Genomic DNA, 16,877 nt, shown 5'->3' with positions numbered 1-16,877 from the left:
CGAGATGGAATGGATATTTTGTGATGAAGAGAAAGATAGTACCGGTTGAAGAGATGATCTTTGTTGCTGTCGTTTCTGTTAATGGAGTTTCTGGTTCTGGATAGACAAAATGCATCACATAGGGAGAACTCAAGCTTGTCCAAATTACTTTGTAATCTTTTGATGTGACATCGGTTCAGCCCGAAATGAAAGATTCGTTATGTGGCAGTAGTACTTCTTTCAGGCCAGTGGACGTGTCCCACATCCACGGATAGGGGTCAGCTTTGGTCTTGTACAAAAGCCCAGGCCTCCCCGCCTTCTCGCTTCCAGGAACCGGCTCGTCATATTCCATAGCCACTTCCATCATAACTGGAAAAAGCCGAGCTCCGATCTCATTCCTCAACCACTCTGCGTCCCGCATAAGAGCGGCTGTGATACCCTTGATGTGAAGCCGACGAAGGGTCCTCGGCAGGGATCTCACGCCCGCCTGTCCTTTCTTTCTGGCGTCGGAACAGACGACATTTGAACCGCGAATCCATAAGTCTGAAAGTACCGAGAGACCTTCGAACGATTTGACCGGTTCTAAATGTTCGTAACTGGTGAGTGGACACTCGATGACAAGAGTCCTCAGTGTCGCTGATCGATGCCGAATAAGATACCCAACGACAGTCTCCGGCGCCGCGCGTTTCCCGTCGGAAGTGTAGACGAGTGTTTCCAAGTGCTTGAGCTTTTTAAACACGGGTTCGAGGACTTCGGTCTGCTGAAACTTGCAGCAATGAAGCACGAGGCGGGTGATCATGGTAAAAGAAAATAGTGCCTCCTCGATGCCGAAGCAGCTATTCTCGTAACAAAGTTCCTTGATTCCGAGGCGGAACTTGTAGAACAAACCAAGTTCCTTAGAAACGTGTTCTAGACGCGGTCCGGATTGTGCAGTTTCTGTGAGAGCCAATGATCGAATGCTGTGTCGCACAGCCTGGAGTTTCTTGGGTGCAGGGTAATGCATGGTGAGCATCGACATAGGAATCTCGATCCCTTCGATTTTTGGAAGGCGTGATAGTATAATCTGGGATATCAGCCCCAGTCTGTGATCGTGTCCAAACAACTTTCCCTTCAACGGGCCGTGGTATTCACCAGGGTACTCGTGTTTCGATGTATCCCAGAACTTTTCCACCGTCGTGAAACCAGCCTTGCGCGTAGCGCTCTTCAGGTATTCGATATCCTTGGGTCGGAGGCTCCGGTAGCTCTTTTCAGTATCGTCATCATCAGAGTTGTTGGGGCAGATGCAGAGCTGTGTGGTTATCCCGAAAACCTGAAGTTCTGAGTCTTTGTCAATGGCTCGAAGTAGCTTGAGCATCTTCTGGAACTTGTTTTGGCCAGTGATGAAAACAACTCCGTAAAGATCGTCCCGTAACATCCGGTGGAGTGATCGACAGGTGCTTCCAAGGCTGAGAAGCGCACGACGTCTCTCGAAGAACGTGAAGTCCTCGCTGTTGTCTGGAGCGAGAGAGGCGATCCGAATGTTAGCTGCTGTGGGCTTGTATGGAAGGGGGATGATTGAGTCGACCAGCTCTTGGGGAAGATCAGTGATTCCAGCCATGTTTGACGTCAGGTAAGGTTAGATTATAGTAGAAGACCGTGACAAGGATGTGCGAATTTACCAAAGTGCGAGGCGGACTCCAACGGGAAGGCATGCTATTTATATGAGGAAAGAGGCACCCGTAGTGGAAACTTAAAAGATTTGATGACGTTTCGCTAAATCAGCCGCAAGATCAAATACTCTTTTGGCAACCCGGACAGCTGTTTATCAAGGTGCAGGCTGAGAAAATCTGGGGCGGAAAACGACCAGTCCAAGACCGAGCGTCAAACAAACCGGCCTTCTGAATGCAGTGAAAAGTTTAAAGCAGTTGGGTAAAGAATTGTTTGGGCTTTTATTTCTGTTGCCGATCAACTTCTTCGTATTTCTACTCCTCAGACAGCGAGATACATTCCCGCAGCCTTCATTCGTTGCCAAAAGTCCCTATCTCTCTTAGCTCCCGAGCTCAGAAATCATCCCATTTTATCGATCTAGTCAAACATCAAAGGGCACAATGATGGGGCTGACCGACCTTCCTCCAGAGCTTCTGGACAAGATATGTCTGTGTCTCCCATGGGACAAAGTGGGATGCAAATGCACTAGATGAAGACCCAGCTCACGGTCGACTTCCTTCAGATGTCTCCACAACCCACTCTGTTCGCCTTTGGTCGCAGATGCAAGAAGCATTTTCAGTCGGCCTGACGATTTTATAACTAATGGTTGATCATCGATCTTACCCGACAGAACGAGTGTCAGGATATCATTCGTTTGCTGCGGCGCATCCATGACAAACACAGAGCATCGGCCTTCATTGTGAAATCCAAAAGCTAGATAAAATTTTGCGGGTGTTGGCTGCTGAACGTTGAGTCAATTGTGAAGAGGCTACATATTTAAAGGAATCAAAGTCAGACATGATCGAAGGTTTTCAGAAAGAACAACACCATGATATCCTCATGTGTAAAGAGGTTCCTCGCAGATACAACAAGGCTTTTCATGAGAATGGGTTCGTAAACTCCAGATTTGTGGTTTAACCTCTATGTCCAGTCTCATTACCTCGGACTGTGGACATTCCCAAGGCATCCGGCCACTTTCGTTGAATTATTTCACGGATCAGCAGGTCTCAAATGAAAACTATCCTCAGTTTCTTCAACGTAGTCGCAGTCTAATGTCTACACCTGATACTACTAGAAGAGCCTGAAAACATGCTGAAAGAGTGGCCAAAAAGAATTCTCGCAGAGCAAGCCTGTGTCCAACACTGACCCAAGGTCACAACCCTCCAAAGGCAGCAGCTTACTTCGACCTGTAACAACCGCCCTTCTCGAAGACGGCGGGAATGCCACAAGTAGTTGCCTTGATGGCCTTCGCGGTGCACTCAGCGTTGTCGTCCTTTATGAACCGCGAGAAGGCGTCAAAGTTGATGGACATGCCCTTGCCGAGTTTGGAGCCAAAGGCATTGGTGTCGCACTTCTTGGCCACGTACCGATCGCTGGCCTTTCCGTGAGGGCATTCGTATCGCAGGGCTGCAATGAGCTGCTCGCACCAGCGGGTCGAGTCCTGGCCGGTGGGGTGGATGTCTACCTTGTACTTGACGCGGTCGTGCTCCTTGTCGTAGTAGTAAGAGCAGTCGACCTTGGTGGAAAGACCCTTGCTGGGATCGACGAAGGCGCAGGTGAAGTCGGGGTCGACGCCAGGGGGAGGAGTGGCGGCGGCAGGTGATCTCTCCTGGATGGGGAAGGGAGCGGAGATGACGGCGTTGGTGATGAAGTCATCAGTGTTCTTGATAGAGACAGCAGTGATTGCAGCTCCAAAAGTGGTAGCAGCAAGGCAAGCTTGCAAGAGAACTTGAGAGAGCATCATCGTGAAGGGATACTTGTAGTGTTGTTGTTGTTGGGTTAGGTAGGAACGGATCGATGTGTTGTGAAAGTCGTGGTGGTTTGGCGAGAGGTTCTTCAGTATGACGAAAGATAAAGAGTTTATATTCTGCAAAATCCATTTAGAAGAAACGCCAGGAAGTGAGACCGGACTTCAAAAGATTGAGGCAACAACGAGAGCGAGGCAGGCAGGCGTAGGAGGAAGGTCACGCCTTCCCGGACACGAAGAGAGGTCTGAGGGCGATGTGCCGTATTTTTCCTTCACCACCCTCATCATCTGACTGAGGCTTGGTGTTTGGCTTCCCATTTCCCTTATATTGAATGGTCAGAAATGTCTCTTTGGACTTTAGCTCAAATGAACCACACTGTCACTTGGCAGTACTCCATGGGCCTTTCGCTAGGTGCCTCAGTAAATGTAATAACAAACATCTGGAGATGCTAACAACACCAAACAAACATCTCCAGGGCTAACTAATGTGATATCATCGGCGACATGGCCCTACGGGATGGATGTAGCTTGAAGGAGTACGATGTAGAATTACGGTCTGTGACACTCTGAATCTTCATCACGACTCCTATTCGCCAACCCTCAAATCACACGAAAGGCTTGCTTGGCAGAAATAAAGGCAGAAACCCCCTTACATCTGTGGATACCGTTGATACAAAATAGGTGTTACTGTGACACTAGCTGGTCACACAACCCTCTTTGACGATGTTCTCCGGTGGCGGGAGTGACCGAAGGTCTGAGGGTTGGACGTTTTATTTCTGCAGCAGATACGTCGCCTTTACTGGCCCTTGGGTGTTTGCTAATCCAGGCTTGTCCGAGCTCGTGTGGTACAACATCGTCGTCGAAGTCCACAATCTGCTCTTCCAAATTGATGAAGGGAGTACTTTTCGTCTTGATTTGATACTCAAGATCCTCCATGACAATAGCTAATTCCTTTCACATCCACAATCAAACTGCTGAGTGGCTGAGAGCAACATCCTCGTTTTGTGCATTCGAAGGCTCTGTTGTTTATGAACAAAACTAGGCAAATGAACTCAAACCACCTCCCTCTCGACCTTCTTAGTCTCACCAGCTTCGTTTTCTCTAATTTGCGTAGTCCAGAACTTACGGTCACCGCTAGGCCTCTGCATCACCAGCACCGGTGTCGGAATGGCCGGGCCGTCTCCCCAGCCGCTGGAGAGACTAGACGCATCAGAGCTCACAGAGCTCCTCAAAGGCAGAATGAGTGATTCGTGTGAAGTGCTTGAGTACGTCCTCTGGCTAGGAAACGATCTCGGAGAAGTAATCCTCGACGCAGTTCCGCTCGAGGATCGCGACATGAGCCCTTTCCAGGTTCCAATCTTGGGCTGTATTCTGTTCTTATCCGGTGAAGGCGGCCAGCTTTCCACCCCGGCCTGGACCATCTCTGCTTTCTTCGCCCGACGGTCAATGGCAGATTGAACGAAAGAAGGTACAGCTGTTATGCGTGGCTTTTGCCCTCCTGATGAAAGTGGTGGTTGCCTCAGACCTTCTTCTCCTGATGCCTGGGCTGGTAGCTCGACCGACCGCGTGTTTGATGCCGACGGACCTGCCTGTGGACCTAGGCCTTGCTGACTGCTGGACATGGATGAGCTGGGAGTAAACGTTGGCTGCGCAGGGTCCTGACCGGATCGCCGGACTGGCGGTGGTGGCGGTAGCGAGACCATCGGAGGGTTGGAAGTCAATGGTGGTAGATCCTTGGCCGGCCGGGCTGGCGGCGGCGTCGGAGGCGCCGCTGAATCCATGACTCCTTTGGCTTTCTCCTCTGTCCGTCGCTTACGCCGACCTCGCCACCTGCGGTAGAAGAAAAGCGCGACGAAGAAGGCGAAGAAGCCTACGTGTCGATGGGGTCAGTAAGGCTGTTGATTTACACGCGTCGCAACACTGGGAGCTGACTAACCGAGTATGAGGAGTACAATGCCGGCTGTACGACCAGCATTGGTTGAGTTCGAGGCTTGAGTTGGAGGAGGTGCTGCGCTAGTGGCTGGGGCTGCTGTCCGAGATGAGGTGGGAGCCGCCGCGATTGTACTCTGCTGGGAAAGCGATAAGATATTGCTCGTCTCCGGAGCACTTGTCGGGACTACGATAGTCGGTGCGCTTGAGGGAGGAGGGGCTTGAGGCGTAGAAGAGGGCTCGGCGGCGACTGGTAAAGTTGATAGTGTCGACGGCGTTGAAATTGGCGGAGAGGCTTGAGACGTCGAAGTTGGCCCTGGAGGTGTTGAGGCGGACAACTGAGTGGAACTAGATGTCTGGGTAGATGTGGTCGATGAGGTCTTGCTCAATGATCTCGTTTTGCATTTCTTCTCGTCATCGTCATCATCGCAGTCGTCGTCTTTCTCATCGTCCCCGTCTTCACGTCGAAACAATCGAATTCTCGGCGGGCTTTCATTTCGACCTACTGGCTTGAGATTGTTCGTCAGTATGTCATCGGGATCGTTCGATAGCAACCAATTTCTCTCACTCTTTCCCGGATGAGAGACATTACAAAATGAGGCGGGAAACGCTTGTTTTGTACAGCCCTCTTGTGTCCAGCACACGTACTGAACGACTTGCTCTGTCGTTGGTCTATGTCAAAGAGTTGATAGGGCTGGTAGTGCAGACCTGCTGCAGTCGAGAGTATGATCAAAAAGTAGAAGAGAAAAGGCTCAGCTCGGAACTTCCAGCCGAAAAGACGTCACGAGAGGCTCAAGTGTACTGTCGGTGACCCTCGAGGACTCTTCGGCTGCCCCTGTCGCATCTTTATGAGAAAGAGCTGAGAGCAGCGGACCGCCCTGAGATAATGTTTCGCACTTCAGCTGGCTAGGGATGCAGAACGTATTGTGGGCCGCGGAAAGCTTGTTTTGCGTTTAAAAATAAATTGCCGTTACTCATCCCTACCCGACCAATATCGGACAATTCCTTATCACTCGGCCGGATCGAGCTTCTCAGAAGGGAAGAGATCGTTTCAGTGCTTGCGACCCCGCAGAGCAGTCCAGTCTGTCATTTGACAACGTCGTTGCCCCTGTTTCTCTTCTCCAGATCCCGCGCTTGATGTCTGGAGACGGAATGTAACGTGACGCGGAGCGGGTGTAACTCGGTATCACGGAACGAAGGGAAAGGTTGAGTTTGAGGCTGAGAATGCTTGATGATGGCTTCAGGATATTTGCCGGTCGTCCCGTCCTGACTCCGTATACGGTATCACTAATTAGGACTTGACGAGACCTGCGGGCTGTCCTCAAGATCAGCTAGCTGTTCCCCGGATCGAGTTGTTGGAGGGACGCGAGATCTGCTCAACCATATTCGGCAATTGTTTCATGACAGCTAGTGGGGATGTCCAAGTCTGGGGATCCTTGGAGTTGCTCAAGATGACTAACTAATTCAGACGAAGGCTCATACTGGCCATTCATTCATCACAGAGTCCGAATACTCGGAACAAGGTGTTGTTCTCTCATCACTTACATTCTCTGACTGCCATACAAGACCAACTCGTCACGGTTTTCCCATGAACCAACCCATTTTGGAAAAGCTTCGTGGACACCGCCTTACGCAGAAAGACCTATTTTTATATTTTTCTACTCACTAGAACAACTTTCAGACCATTCAACAAAGTCAAGCACGGCCTATTCGTTTCCACCCGTCCAAACAAGGTCTGGCACAAAGAAACACGAACATCAGCTCAAGCAACCTTCGTCCCAAGAACCCACTAACCCCAAAGAAGTAGGCACATCACCAGCCGAAGACAACGACACCTTCGTCCCGGTTAGATCTCATCATCACCGGGAAATGTGATCATCACATTCCAGCGGCTGAGATTCGGGTCAGTCGATAATCTGGAGAGCAGGCCGCACAGGGGAAGACTCACGGTGGTCGTTCTTGGCCGGAGGGGGAGGCGGCGGGCCGGGAGGCGGGCCTGGTGGTGGAACGGGAGGCGGAACGGGAGGCGGCGGTGGAGGTGGTGGAGGAGGGCCCGGAGGCGGAGGTGGAGGCGGTGGAGGCGGACCTGGAGGCGGGGGAGGAGGAGGAGGAGGAGGAGGAGGAGGTGGCGCCGGCGGCGTGGGCTGCGGAGGCGGCGTCTGTTGTGGACGAGCTGGCGGTCAAGTTAGCATCATGAGAGTATCACCAGCGGGAGTGTGACGTACGCCCGTCAATACCGTTCCTCTTGTCGGGAGGCCTCGGTGGCCGTCCACCTTTTGATTCTCTTGTCAGCACTGATACCCAACTCAACCTCAGCAAGAATCAACTCACCATCCGGACCCCGGTCACCTCCAGGAGGTCGTGGAGGCCGATCTCCGTTGGGAGGTCTGGGTGGCCTATCACCATCGGGAGGTCGGGGAGGGCGGCCGCCATCAGGGGGTCTGGGGGGGTCATCGCAACGGTCCCGGGCCATGAGACCCGGAGGTCTCGGAGGCCTTCCTCCACGGCCTGACTATGTGTTAGCAACAGATGGACATTGGGCTTCCAACTTCTGCTGACGCTATTTACCTCTGTCTGGTCCGTCGTCATCGTCGGGACGGCCGCAGCGATCGCGGACGACCACGCTTGCGTCCGGGACGTGAAGGGCGGGATCATTGCGCTTCCATTTGATGGAGGGATGGTCATCGGCGTCAATGATGTCAGGCCTGTTGGGAGGCACCACGAGGCCGTGGGCGAGGGGCTCGAGAAGGAGAACACCCAAGAGTGCCTGCTTCCACGAGAGGGGAGCCATGATTTAGGTGAGTCAGTCTGAGAACCAGGGTGGTGAAGTGATCTTGGCTCAATGGATGAAGGTGATACGCAAGAGTTGGGAGGTTGCGGGAAATGGTTGCATCTTTATAGACCTCAGTAGGCACATGGAAACCAACAGCTCCCACACAACGTTGACTCCCGCGGACGAGTCCCGACGACAACGATGGACACATGCCAAGGTCTTGTCTCGAAATAGAACCACGGATCCCCCGTTGGTCTCAAACTAAGATTCGGGAGAGTGAACAGGAGTTCGCGGAATAGACTCTGGAGATCTACACTCGCAGAAAGTGGACTGCCTTAAACTTCCGCACCTCAAGAGTCCAGATAATGTCATCCAAGAAGAAATCGCCCCGGAGTGGTAACCCACCTTGAGCCCTTCTAAGCAATAGCTTCAAACGTCATTTTGCCTCCGTGCTTCACACCCATCCAGAAAGCACTCGGTGATGTGGGAATTTGGCAGCTGCTCGGGTATGGATGAGTTTGATTTTGTTTTAGACGGAGAGCTACATGGCCGTCGCCCTATGCCTTATACAGTTGCATGCCAAAACAAGCCTGGCTGCCCGTTGGTCCGTTTATTTACCACGTTAATGCGTTAAATGCCTTTCAGACGGCGACAGGTAGTTGAAACCGAGGAACGTCTTTGTTTCTCCAAGTACCTGACATGTCAGCTCAGCTACAGTGAACCGAGATCGGCTTACGGCTGTGGTATCTGCCATCTCGTTCGTAGTACAGACCAAAAATCCCCGAGTGGCTCGGAAGCTGCAACGCCGGCAACGTCTCTCGAAATATGCCGCGATGTCGACACCACATGCTCGCGGCCGTCGTGGTGGGAAAACAAAACCCCTCACGAACCTTCAACGGGCTGGCTGGGCCAAACTCAGCTGACTATGGCATTGGAGCAAATAAGAAAAAAAGATGAGGAGTAACTCTTCGGGTCTATCCGACACGCAATTCGGTGACATGATGTCCTGCATCTCCAACTCGCCCGATTGCACTGGGGGAATTCTAGCCGTGAGCATATCTTCAACCCTACTCCTCCTTGCCGCGGCTTTAAAGCGCAGAGAAAGGAACGCCCCCCCGGAGCTTATTTGGACGAGGGAACTACTAGTCAAAGCGGCTAAAACTGCTGATTTCCACATCGAACGCCGCGGCGACGACGCGAGGCCGTTCAGCGCCCCTTGCCCACCACCATGACGCGGTTTGAGGGCTCAACCTTCTTGACATCCCAACGGACAACTCGCGAGCTGTGCATTCCCGTTTCCTGTCGTTTATCCCTCTGCAGATCATTGTGCGAAACCGGTGCTTGACGGGTCTTGGCTGCAGCCATCACCAAGCGAGAGATTTGAGGTTTTAGAGTTCGTGGTGTCTGTGTGGTTTTCGCATGAACAAAAACGTTGACGAAGTCCAAGAAGCTTGGCTATTGTTAGATCGAAGTAACTTTCTCTCCCAACGCACGCGGACTGGATAGGACGGCATTTCGACGACACAAAAGATGATGCCTTCTGTCATTGGTAGGTTTCGCCACGCGGTACATGATTGCGTTCGCGGTGGTGGCTGCCCACCTTGGCATTCGTTCGTCTCAAAGGTTAATAGACTATTCTCCGAGTCAGCATGAACACAATGCATGGGGGATGCTTCCTTTGCCCGGGCAGAGAATGCGGAGATGGTAGGGGAAGGTCCAGCTCTGGGATGTTAGTAGGGTAGGGCTTCTCACCTCGGTGGCGGGGATTACTGATTTTGGATTCCGAAGCCTTTGCGTGGCATTATCTCATGGTAACTTACTCGAACGCGGCACGGTTGACAGGTTTTATCCGCATGTCATCAGACCAGCCTGAGACCATAGCTCGGTTCGCGAAAAGAAACTCCTGATGATTGATACTGACTACACGAAGTTTACAAGAAGGCCCTCTGGTGAGCAATGCCGAATCCCCTCCACATCAAACTTGCCCTGCTTCTCTGGTGTAACCTGGCTTTGTCGCTTCCGGCCGTTACGCTTTTTCAAGTCCCCCAACAAAGGAAATTGAGTGAAGCCACAATCGCTAGTATCTCCAGTCTTGGCCATGTTCCGGTAATAATGTTGTTTGCCAGGTTGTTGACTCATCGAACGGCGGAATTTGATGTGATCTGTTCTGGGTCTGGGAAGTCCATCTCCTATCACATCTGCCACTCTACGTCTCAATCGAGTTAGCATCCCATCGTTTCAAGAGTCAAGAGGAAACTTACCTCTCAAAATCTCCCGGACGGTCGAGGCATGTTGTGGCTTCTTGCCAGCGTCTCTCTCTCTGGAGTCTTCCTGGTCTTCGCCTTTCGTGCTGAATTCATCGTCCGTCTTGTCCGTCTCATCCGCCAATCTCTGCCGCACTGAGTATTCGTTGGTTTCGAACCCGGAGTCTCTCGCATCATTCCTCGTCAGCAGGTCCGCCCCAGAATATGTTCGGCGGGACGACCTCGACCTCGACTCCTCTAGATATCAGTGCCTGAGCAACCCCAGTGGCGAGCAGAGAGTCCACATTGACAAGGTGGGGGTACTGGTAGGTACGCCTCAACTCGTCCATGTACCCAAACGTGGCCTTCTGCAGCTTGTGAAAGCATCCCGCTGTGATGTACTCCCGGAAACCAAAGATGTCGCAGTTGAAAACCCCATCGAGGTCGAACTCTTCGATATCATCAGGGAGAAGATGAAAGAGGGGGTGGGGCGTGATCCGGCGGACATTCGCGGGATGAACCAGTCCGTTACCCTTCAGAACCAGGCGCTTCAAGTTGGTAAAGGACTTCCAGGAGAGGCAAGATCCGTTGCGGTCCTCATGGCGTTGCGGGAGAAGTAGCTGGCGAATTTCAACCGCTTCTAGGGTATCCTTGTGGCGCATCAGAGCGCTTTGCATTTCTCGCGGCGTCGCTTGCATCTGCGCGTCAAATTCGTCGATGAAGCCTTGCGGATGAGAGGTGATGTACATCAACGTAGCGTGACGGTTCGAGTACGATGCGGCCTCGTAGCTGAAGGATCTCAGGCCATCGCAAGATGAAAGGAGGCGCTTGATGTCGCTTCGTGCAAGATGACAGTACCATAAGTTGATTGACGTCAGGTGGGTGAACATGGGAATCGGACCGACATGAACACATTGGTCGAGAGAAAGCTCCTCGACGTTTCGACTGCCTAAGATGACCGAAAGCTGGGCCGAGAACCGCTTGATAGTCGTTGACAGCTGCAGTCCCCAATTGAAGTCATCCTCGAGCGCATGGTGGACCGTCAACGTCTTCAAGTGAGGGAAGGCCGAATGGGGCGATAAGACACGTGCCGCAATGACGTGCTCTTGTAGCAAGGTCCATGAGCAGATATCCCAGCTACCAGACAAGGTTTCCATGAACAGCTCTTCCAAGTTGGGGGTCTTGACAAGAAGAAGCTGAAGAAGGATGGCTGACCGGCGCATAGGAACTCGCTGTTCCACCCAGGCTCGATCGACGGGAGAATAAGCAATGACATCGACTCGATCGGCGAGGTCTTGCAGCTTGTCGGCGCATGGCTGAGGGGCTAGCAAGAAGTCGTCATGATCGTGAGGGTAGCCGGGGTTGTTGAGCTTGGAGAACCCCGGCCAGTCAGGGGCCGTGTAGTCGCGCATGCGAACTCTTTGAAGAAGCTTTCCTAGCTCTGGTCGCTGGTGAAGGGTCCAAACAAAGCCGGCGAGCTTGTCGAAGTACTTTGGTCCAGTGTTCATCCACAGCTCGTGGTGACAAAATTCACGGTAGAGCAAGGGTTCGGCCAGGCTTCTGGTGTGACGCGACGCGATACACAATGCTGCCAGCGCTGAGGTAGCAGCGGCGTTGAAAGTCGGTTTGAATTTGTGTGTGTTGTCTATGATGTTTTCATACCGCTCGTGGAGAAGGCTGATGATAGTAATTTGCAGCTCGACGGGCAGCTGGAGGAAGCAAAAGGCTCCATCTCCAGCGCCGTCACCTCCAGTCATCTTGATCGTCTGGCTCGCGAGGTTTATTGCCCGAATAACAAACGATTGCTTCTGAGTCTGTTGTTGTCGTTCAATTACTTGGCGTCTCCTGATTAGTTGATGTTGTGGAGGAGTGTTTTGATTTTGTTGTGTGGAGGGTGAAAATTTGTGTGGTGTTGTGGGTGAAGAAAAAGAGGCAGGTGGTAAAAGGTCGGCCTCAGTCTTCCACGTGTTGACCACTTCAAAAGGCAGGCACGCGCTCGTAAGAAAATCCTTTTGACAACCTATAATTCCTTTTTTTTCGTCGATCTGAATTCTTATGCCAGGTTGGGCTCTCCATTGACGCCGTCTTGATCCTTCTTTGCCTTGGTCTGCTGTCTGTTCCTATGAGTGTGATCTTCCCCATCCTCTTGCTCCATTATACAGAGAACTTGGTGATGGATCCCTCATAATACTATAGCTCATAATCTACTTATCATGATATTTCCCGTGAAACCTGAATTGTTGATGCCAGGCACCTCTGCAAGCCCCTTTTTGAGGTAGATGAGATTTGAACAAACCCGTTGCCCAGAATCGCTCCGTCATTATTCCTGTTTCCTTCCTGATTAGGGATCAACTTGTAAACATCATATGAACAGGAAAAAAAAAATGAGCTTGACAAAGAGATCTGGCGACCTCGGGTAAGGGTTTCTTGGTCTCCCCGCCGGGCTTTGTTCGGTTATTCCTTACCGTCAAGCACCTGCAGTTATCGCGCAATAAATTTGATTTTATTTTGAAATTATCGGTATTTCCAAAATGGTCTCTGGCATATCAAAGTATGGTGGTTGATAACATATACCTGCCTTGGGTGGTGTCAGGGGAACCCAAAGCAGCCTTCTCAACATCGCAATAGAATACGCAGGCGGCAGTGGAAACACAAATTTGTACAATTCTTTTTTTTTCCCATCCGAGACTTTCTTCCGCTGTTCGCTCCAACTACCTCAGGCATCCATCGTTTGAATCTTCAACGTGGGTTCTTTCCAGTTTGCTGCCCTTTTAAGTTCCTATCGGCAACATCAACCTTCACAAACCTCGGCCATCACCTTCTCCCTCTCCATTTCTCTTGACTCTTCTCTGACTTTCCACCACTTCCATTGTCTTCTGGCATCTCCCTCCCACACTCCTGCAATTATTTGCCACCCGGTCGTGCCTGCGTCTTTGCTATCTTCTCTTCTTTCTTTTTCAGAACACTCCACCTCGACAAAACTGCCCCAACACCAATAACCAACATCAATACTTCCGCCGAAGGATGTCAGTCGAAGGACCTACAGCAACTGCTTGATTCGGGGGGTCGCTGTCAAGAACGATGTCTTTCCCCAAATTTCTGCTCCTGCCTCCGGAGTTGCAGGAGCAAATCATTGAATCCCTCGAGGAGCACCTAAATCCTCTCTCAATTGCCCACGACGACAAAGTCCACTACACCTATCTTCATGCCAAAAATAGGTGGGTCTTTCTTAAATGGATAAATCTATCTCACAATACTATTAAGCTAATGCGATATTTAATGCAATACAAGCAGACGCCTACCTATAATCTAATTAAATAAAGCTAAACCCTATATTAAGCCTAATACCTTTAATAACCTTATATAATTAGATAAGTACTTCCTCTAGAAAGCTATATATACTAATATATACTTTCTAGATTTTACTATATATTACTATATAATCTAAATATTAGTTTTCTATTTATATTAATCCTTAATAACTATAGTTATTAATAATCTTTATTAAAGTAATATTAAACTTTTAGTATATTATAGGATAATAGGAATAGCTTTAGTCTTTTAATAGAGATATAAATTATATATAAATATATAAAAATATTACTATATTAAAACTAAATAAATAAAGCTATTAATTTTTATATTTTTTATTAATATTAAATATTAATTTTTATTTAAAAATTAATAATATTTTAAAATCCCTTTATTAATAATATTATATTATACTTTATTATTTTAATTATTATAAAGGGGAATTTAAATATTATTATAAAGTTATTATAATATATAATTTAAATAAAAACTTTAATATAAATAATAAATTAAACTATATAAAGGTCTTAATCTTTATCTTTAAGGTACTTCTTAAAGTTACTAAATATTAATACTTTATATATAATATTTAAAAGTATAAAAAGTACTTTAAGATATTAAAAAGGCTAAAGTTAGCTTATATTTTATCTCTTAAGCTCTAAAAGTATATTAAATTTATTAAGTTTTATAATAATATTTATAAAGCTATTAAGTAGCTATAGAGAGTTAGGGGTAGGGGAGTATTACAGCCAGCTAACTGACAGTGGGTTTGTGTTAGTAGTAAGTTAGGGATTAAGAACTATAAATAGTAATTAGTTATTTTATAGGTCTAGTTAAGTAATTATAGGTCTTTAAAGGTCTTAGTAATTAGTTAAGGCCTTAATAAGAGTTATAGAGTAATTATTACTTAGATATAGCTAAAAGTATTATAAGTAATAATTATAAGTTAATTACTAAAGAGCTATAGAAGTTTGTCCTTAAGCGGACTTAAGTCCATCCTATATATAGGTCCTAGGTAGTCCTATTGCTAGGTGCTATATATGCCCTATATAGCTCCTATATCCTTAGCATACAGCTTCTATCTTTCTAGAATATAGATGCTATATCTTAATTATATAGATCTAATCTCTTATCTTATCGTTATATAACCTATACTATAGTTCTTCCGTTCCTAAGGGATCCTTATATATTCCCATAATCTTATATATAAATATATTATTATAACTACCTAATATCCTAATAGGGCATCCTTTATTAGTTATACCTAATAGGTTATAATATTAGGTCCCCTCTTTAAAGGTTTAGTCCCTTAGACTAATATAAATAGGTAGTATCTCTTAGGTTGGGGAGGTATTAATTATACTTCTTAATCTCTATAATATTAATACTATATTAGGTTATATTTAAAAATTAAAAGATTTAAAATCTATTCTTTATTCTACTTATAATAATATATTTAAGCGCTTTAGTTCTTCTAATATTATGCTTTATACTTACTATTTCTAGGTAAAGTATCCTTATTATATAGTAGAGGGTTTAAAGGTCTATTATAGGTATAAGAATTTAAAGCATCCTTATAATAGACTAGTTATTATATTAAGCTATAAGTCCTATTATATCTTTCTTTATAGGCTACTTCTAACTTATTATAGTAAAGCGTCTTAGTAACTAGCATTAAGAGTGGGAGGAAAAGGAGGAATAGGCTAGTAATGCTCTATTAGCGCTCTATAAGAAGCTTACTTAAGTATAATTAGAGGTAGCTAATATAGCTAGTTATTTAGCTTATATTTATATAACTTAGAAGTTAATTAAAGAGCGTTATATAGAGACGTTTACTTAGGGGATATAGGAACTTAAGGAGGCTAATAACATTCTTCCTATATTAGATACTTATAAGTAATATATTATAGAGGATCTTTAGGCTAGAGGTATTAAGAATAACCCTTCTTAGACTAAGTTTAGGATTAGGGAGGAGTTTATAGACTTAGGTCCTTTGCTTGGTGATACTCCTATAGTAGCTACTAGGAGTGCTAGAGGTTCTTAATGGGTTCCTATAAGTTATCTTTATATTTATACCCCTTCTATTTAATGAGGTATTCTATATTTCTATTATTTTTATAGTAGTTAATAATTTATTTAACTTTATATTCTAGTTCTAGTGGTTCTATAATAATATAGTCTTCTATATATAAACCTACTAGTGCTTTTTTAAAAAGTAAAATATAAAAGACTAGATAATACTTTATAGTATCTAGTAGTATAAGTTTAAAGTTAATATTAGATACCTTCTTTATAATCTCAAAAGGTCTAAGTTTCTTAAAGTCTAACTTATTACTTAGTTATTTTATCTTAATATTTCAATAGAGAAGTATTATAGCCAGCTAACTGACAGTAGGGTTTATATTAATAGTAAGTTAGGTAATAATAATAGTAATAGTTATTTATTATTCTATAGGTCTAATTAAGTAATTATAGGTCTTTAAAGGTCTTAGTAATTAGTTAAGGCCTCAATGAGAGTTATAGAGTAATTATTACTTAGGTATAGCTAAAAGTATTATAAGTAATAATTATAAGTTAATTACTAAGGAGCTATAGAAGTTTGTCCTTAAGCGGGCTCAAGTCCATCCTATATACAGGTCCTGGGTAGTCCTATTGCTGGGTGCCATACATGCCCTATACGGCTCCCATATCCTTGGCATATAGCTTCTATCTTTCTGGAATATAGATGCTATATCTTAATTATATAGATCTAATCTTTTATCTTATCATTACGTAACCTATACTATAGTTCTTCCATTCCTAAGGGATCCTTATATATTCCCATAATCCTATATATAAATATATTATTATAACCGCTTAGTATCCTAATAGGGCGTCCTTTATTAGTTATACCTAATAGGTTATAATATTAAGTCCCCTCTTTAAAGGTTTAGTCCCTTAGACTAATATAAATAGGTAGTATCTCCTAGGTTGGGGAGGCGTTAATTATACTTCCTAATCTCTATAATGCTAATACTATATTAGGTTATATTTAAAAATTAAAAGATTTAAAATCTATTTTTTATTCTACTTATAATAACGTATTTAAGCGCTTTAGTTCTTCTAACGTTATACCCTATACTTACTATTTCTAGGTAAAGCATCCTTATTATATAGTAGAGGGTTTAAAGGTCTATTATAGGTATAAGAATTTAAAGCGTCCTTATAA

The 16,877-nt window shown here is 46.4% G+C and overlaps 4 protein-coding genes across 4 annotated transcripts; all 4 read right to left on the bottom strand.

Annotated features, from left to right (window-relative positions):
• Nucleotides 1-175: 175 nt before the first annotated feature.
• On the bottom strand, nucleotides 176-1,576 carry CkaCkLH20_10659 (uncharacterized protein; the record flags this gene model as incomplete). Its single annotated transcript, XM_038893373.1, has 1 exon — nucleotides 176-1,576. The coding sequence occupies one exon, from the start codon at nucleotides 1,574-1,576 to the stop codon at nucleotides 176-178; it is 1,401 nt and encodes a 466-aa protein (XP_038741186.1).
• A 1,266-nt stretch (nucleotides 1,577-2,842) lies between these two features.
• On the bottom strand, nucleotides 2,843-3,409 carry CkaCkLH20_10658 (uncharacterized protein; the record flags this gene model as incomplete). The annotated part of the gene is made up of 1 exon (XM_038893372.1): nucleotides 2,843-3,409. One exon carries the CDS (start codon nucleotides 3,407-3,409, stop codon nucleotides 2,843-2,845), a length of 567 nt encoding a protein of 188 aa, XP_038741185.1.
• Nucleotides 3,410-5,425: 2,016 nt separating this feature from the next.
• On the bottom strand, nucleotides 5,426-8,132 carry CkaCkLH20_10657 (uncharacterized protein; the record flags this gene model as incomplete). Its single annotated transcript, XM_038893371.1, has 5 exons — nucleotides 5,426-5,679; nucleotides 7,290-7,514; nucleotides 7,567-7,614; nucleotides 7,673-7,849; nucleotides 7,910-8,132. 5 exons carry the CDS (start codon nucleotides 8,130-8,132, stop codon nucleotides 5,426-5,428), a joined length of 927 nt encoding a protein of 308 aa, XP_038741184.1.
• A 2,419-nt stretch (nucleotides 8,133-10,551) lies between these two features.
• CkaCkLH20_10656 (uncharacterized protein) lies at nucleotides 10,552-12,114 on the bottom strand (the record flags this gene model as incomplete). The annotated part of the gene is made up of 1 exon (XM_038893370.1): nucleotides 10,552-12,114. One exon carries the CDS (start codon nucleotides 12,112-12,114, stop codon nucleotides 10,552-10,554), a length of 1,563 nt encoding a protein of 520 aa, XP_038741183.1.
• Between the last annotated feature and the right edge of the window lie 4,763 nt (nucleotides 12,115-16,877).

The sequence above is a fragment of the Colletotrichum karsti genome, assembly GCF_011947395.1.
Source record: "Colletotrichum karsti strain CkLH20 chromosome Unknown Scaffold42, whole genome shotgun sequence".
NCBI classification, from domain to species: Eukaryota; Fungi; Ascomycota; class Sordariomycetes; order Glomerellales; family Glomerellaceae; genus Colletotrichum; species Colletotrichum karsti.
This window is presented reverse-complemented; position numbering and strand designations above follow the sequence as displayed.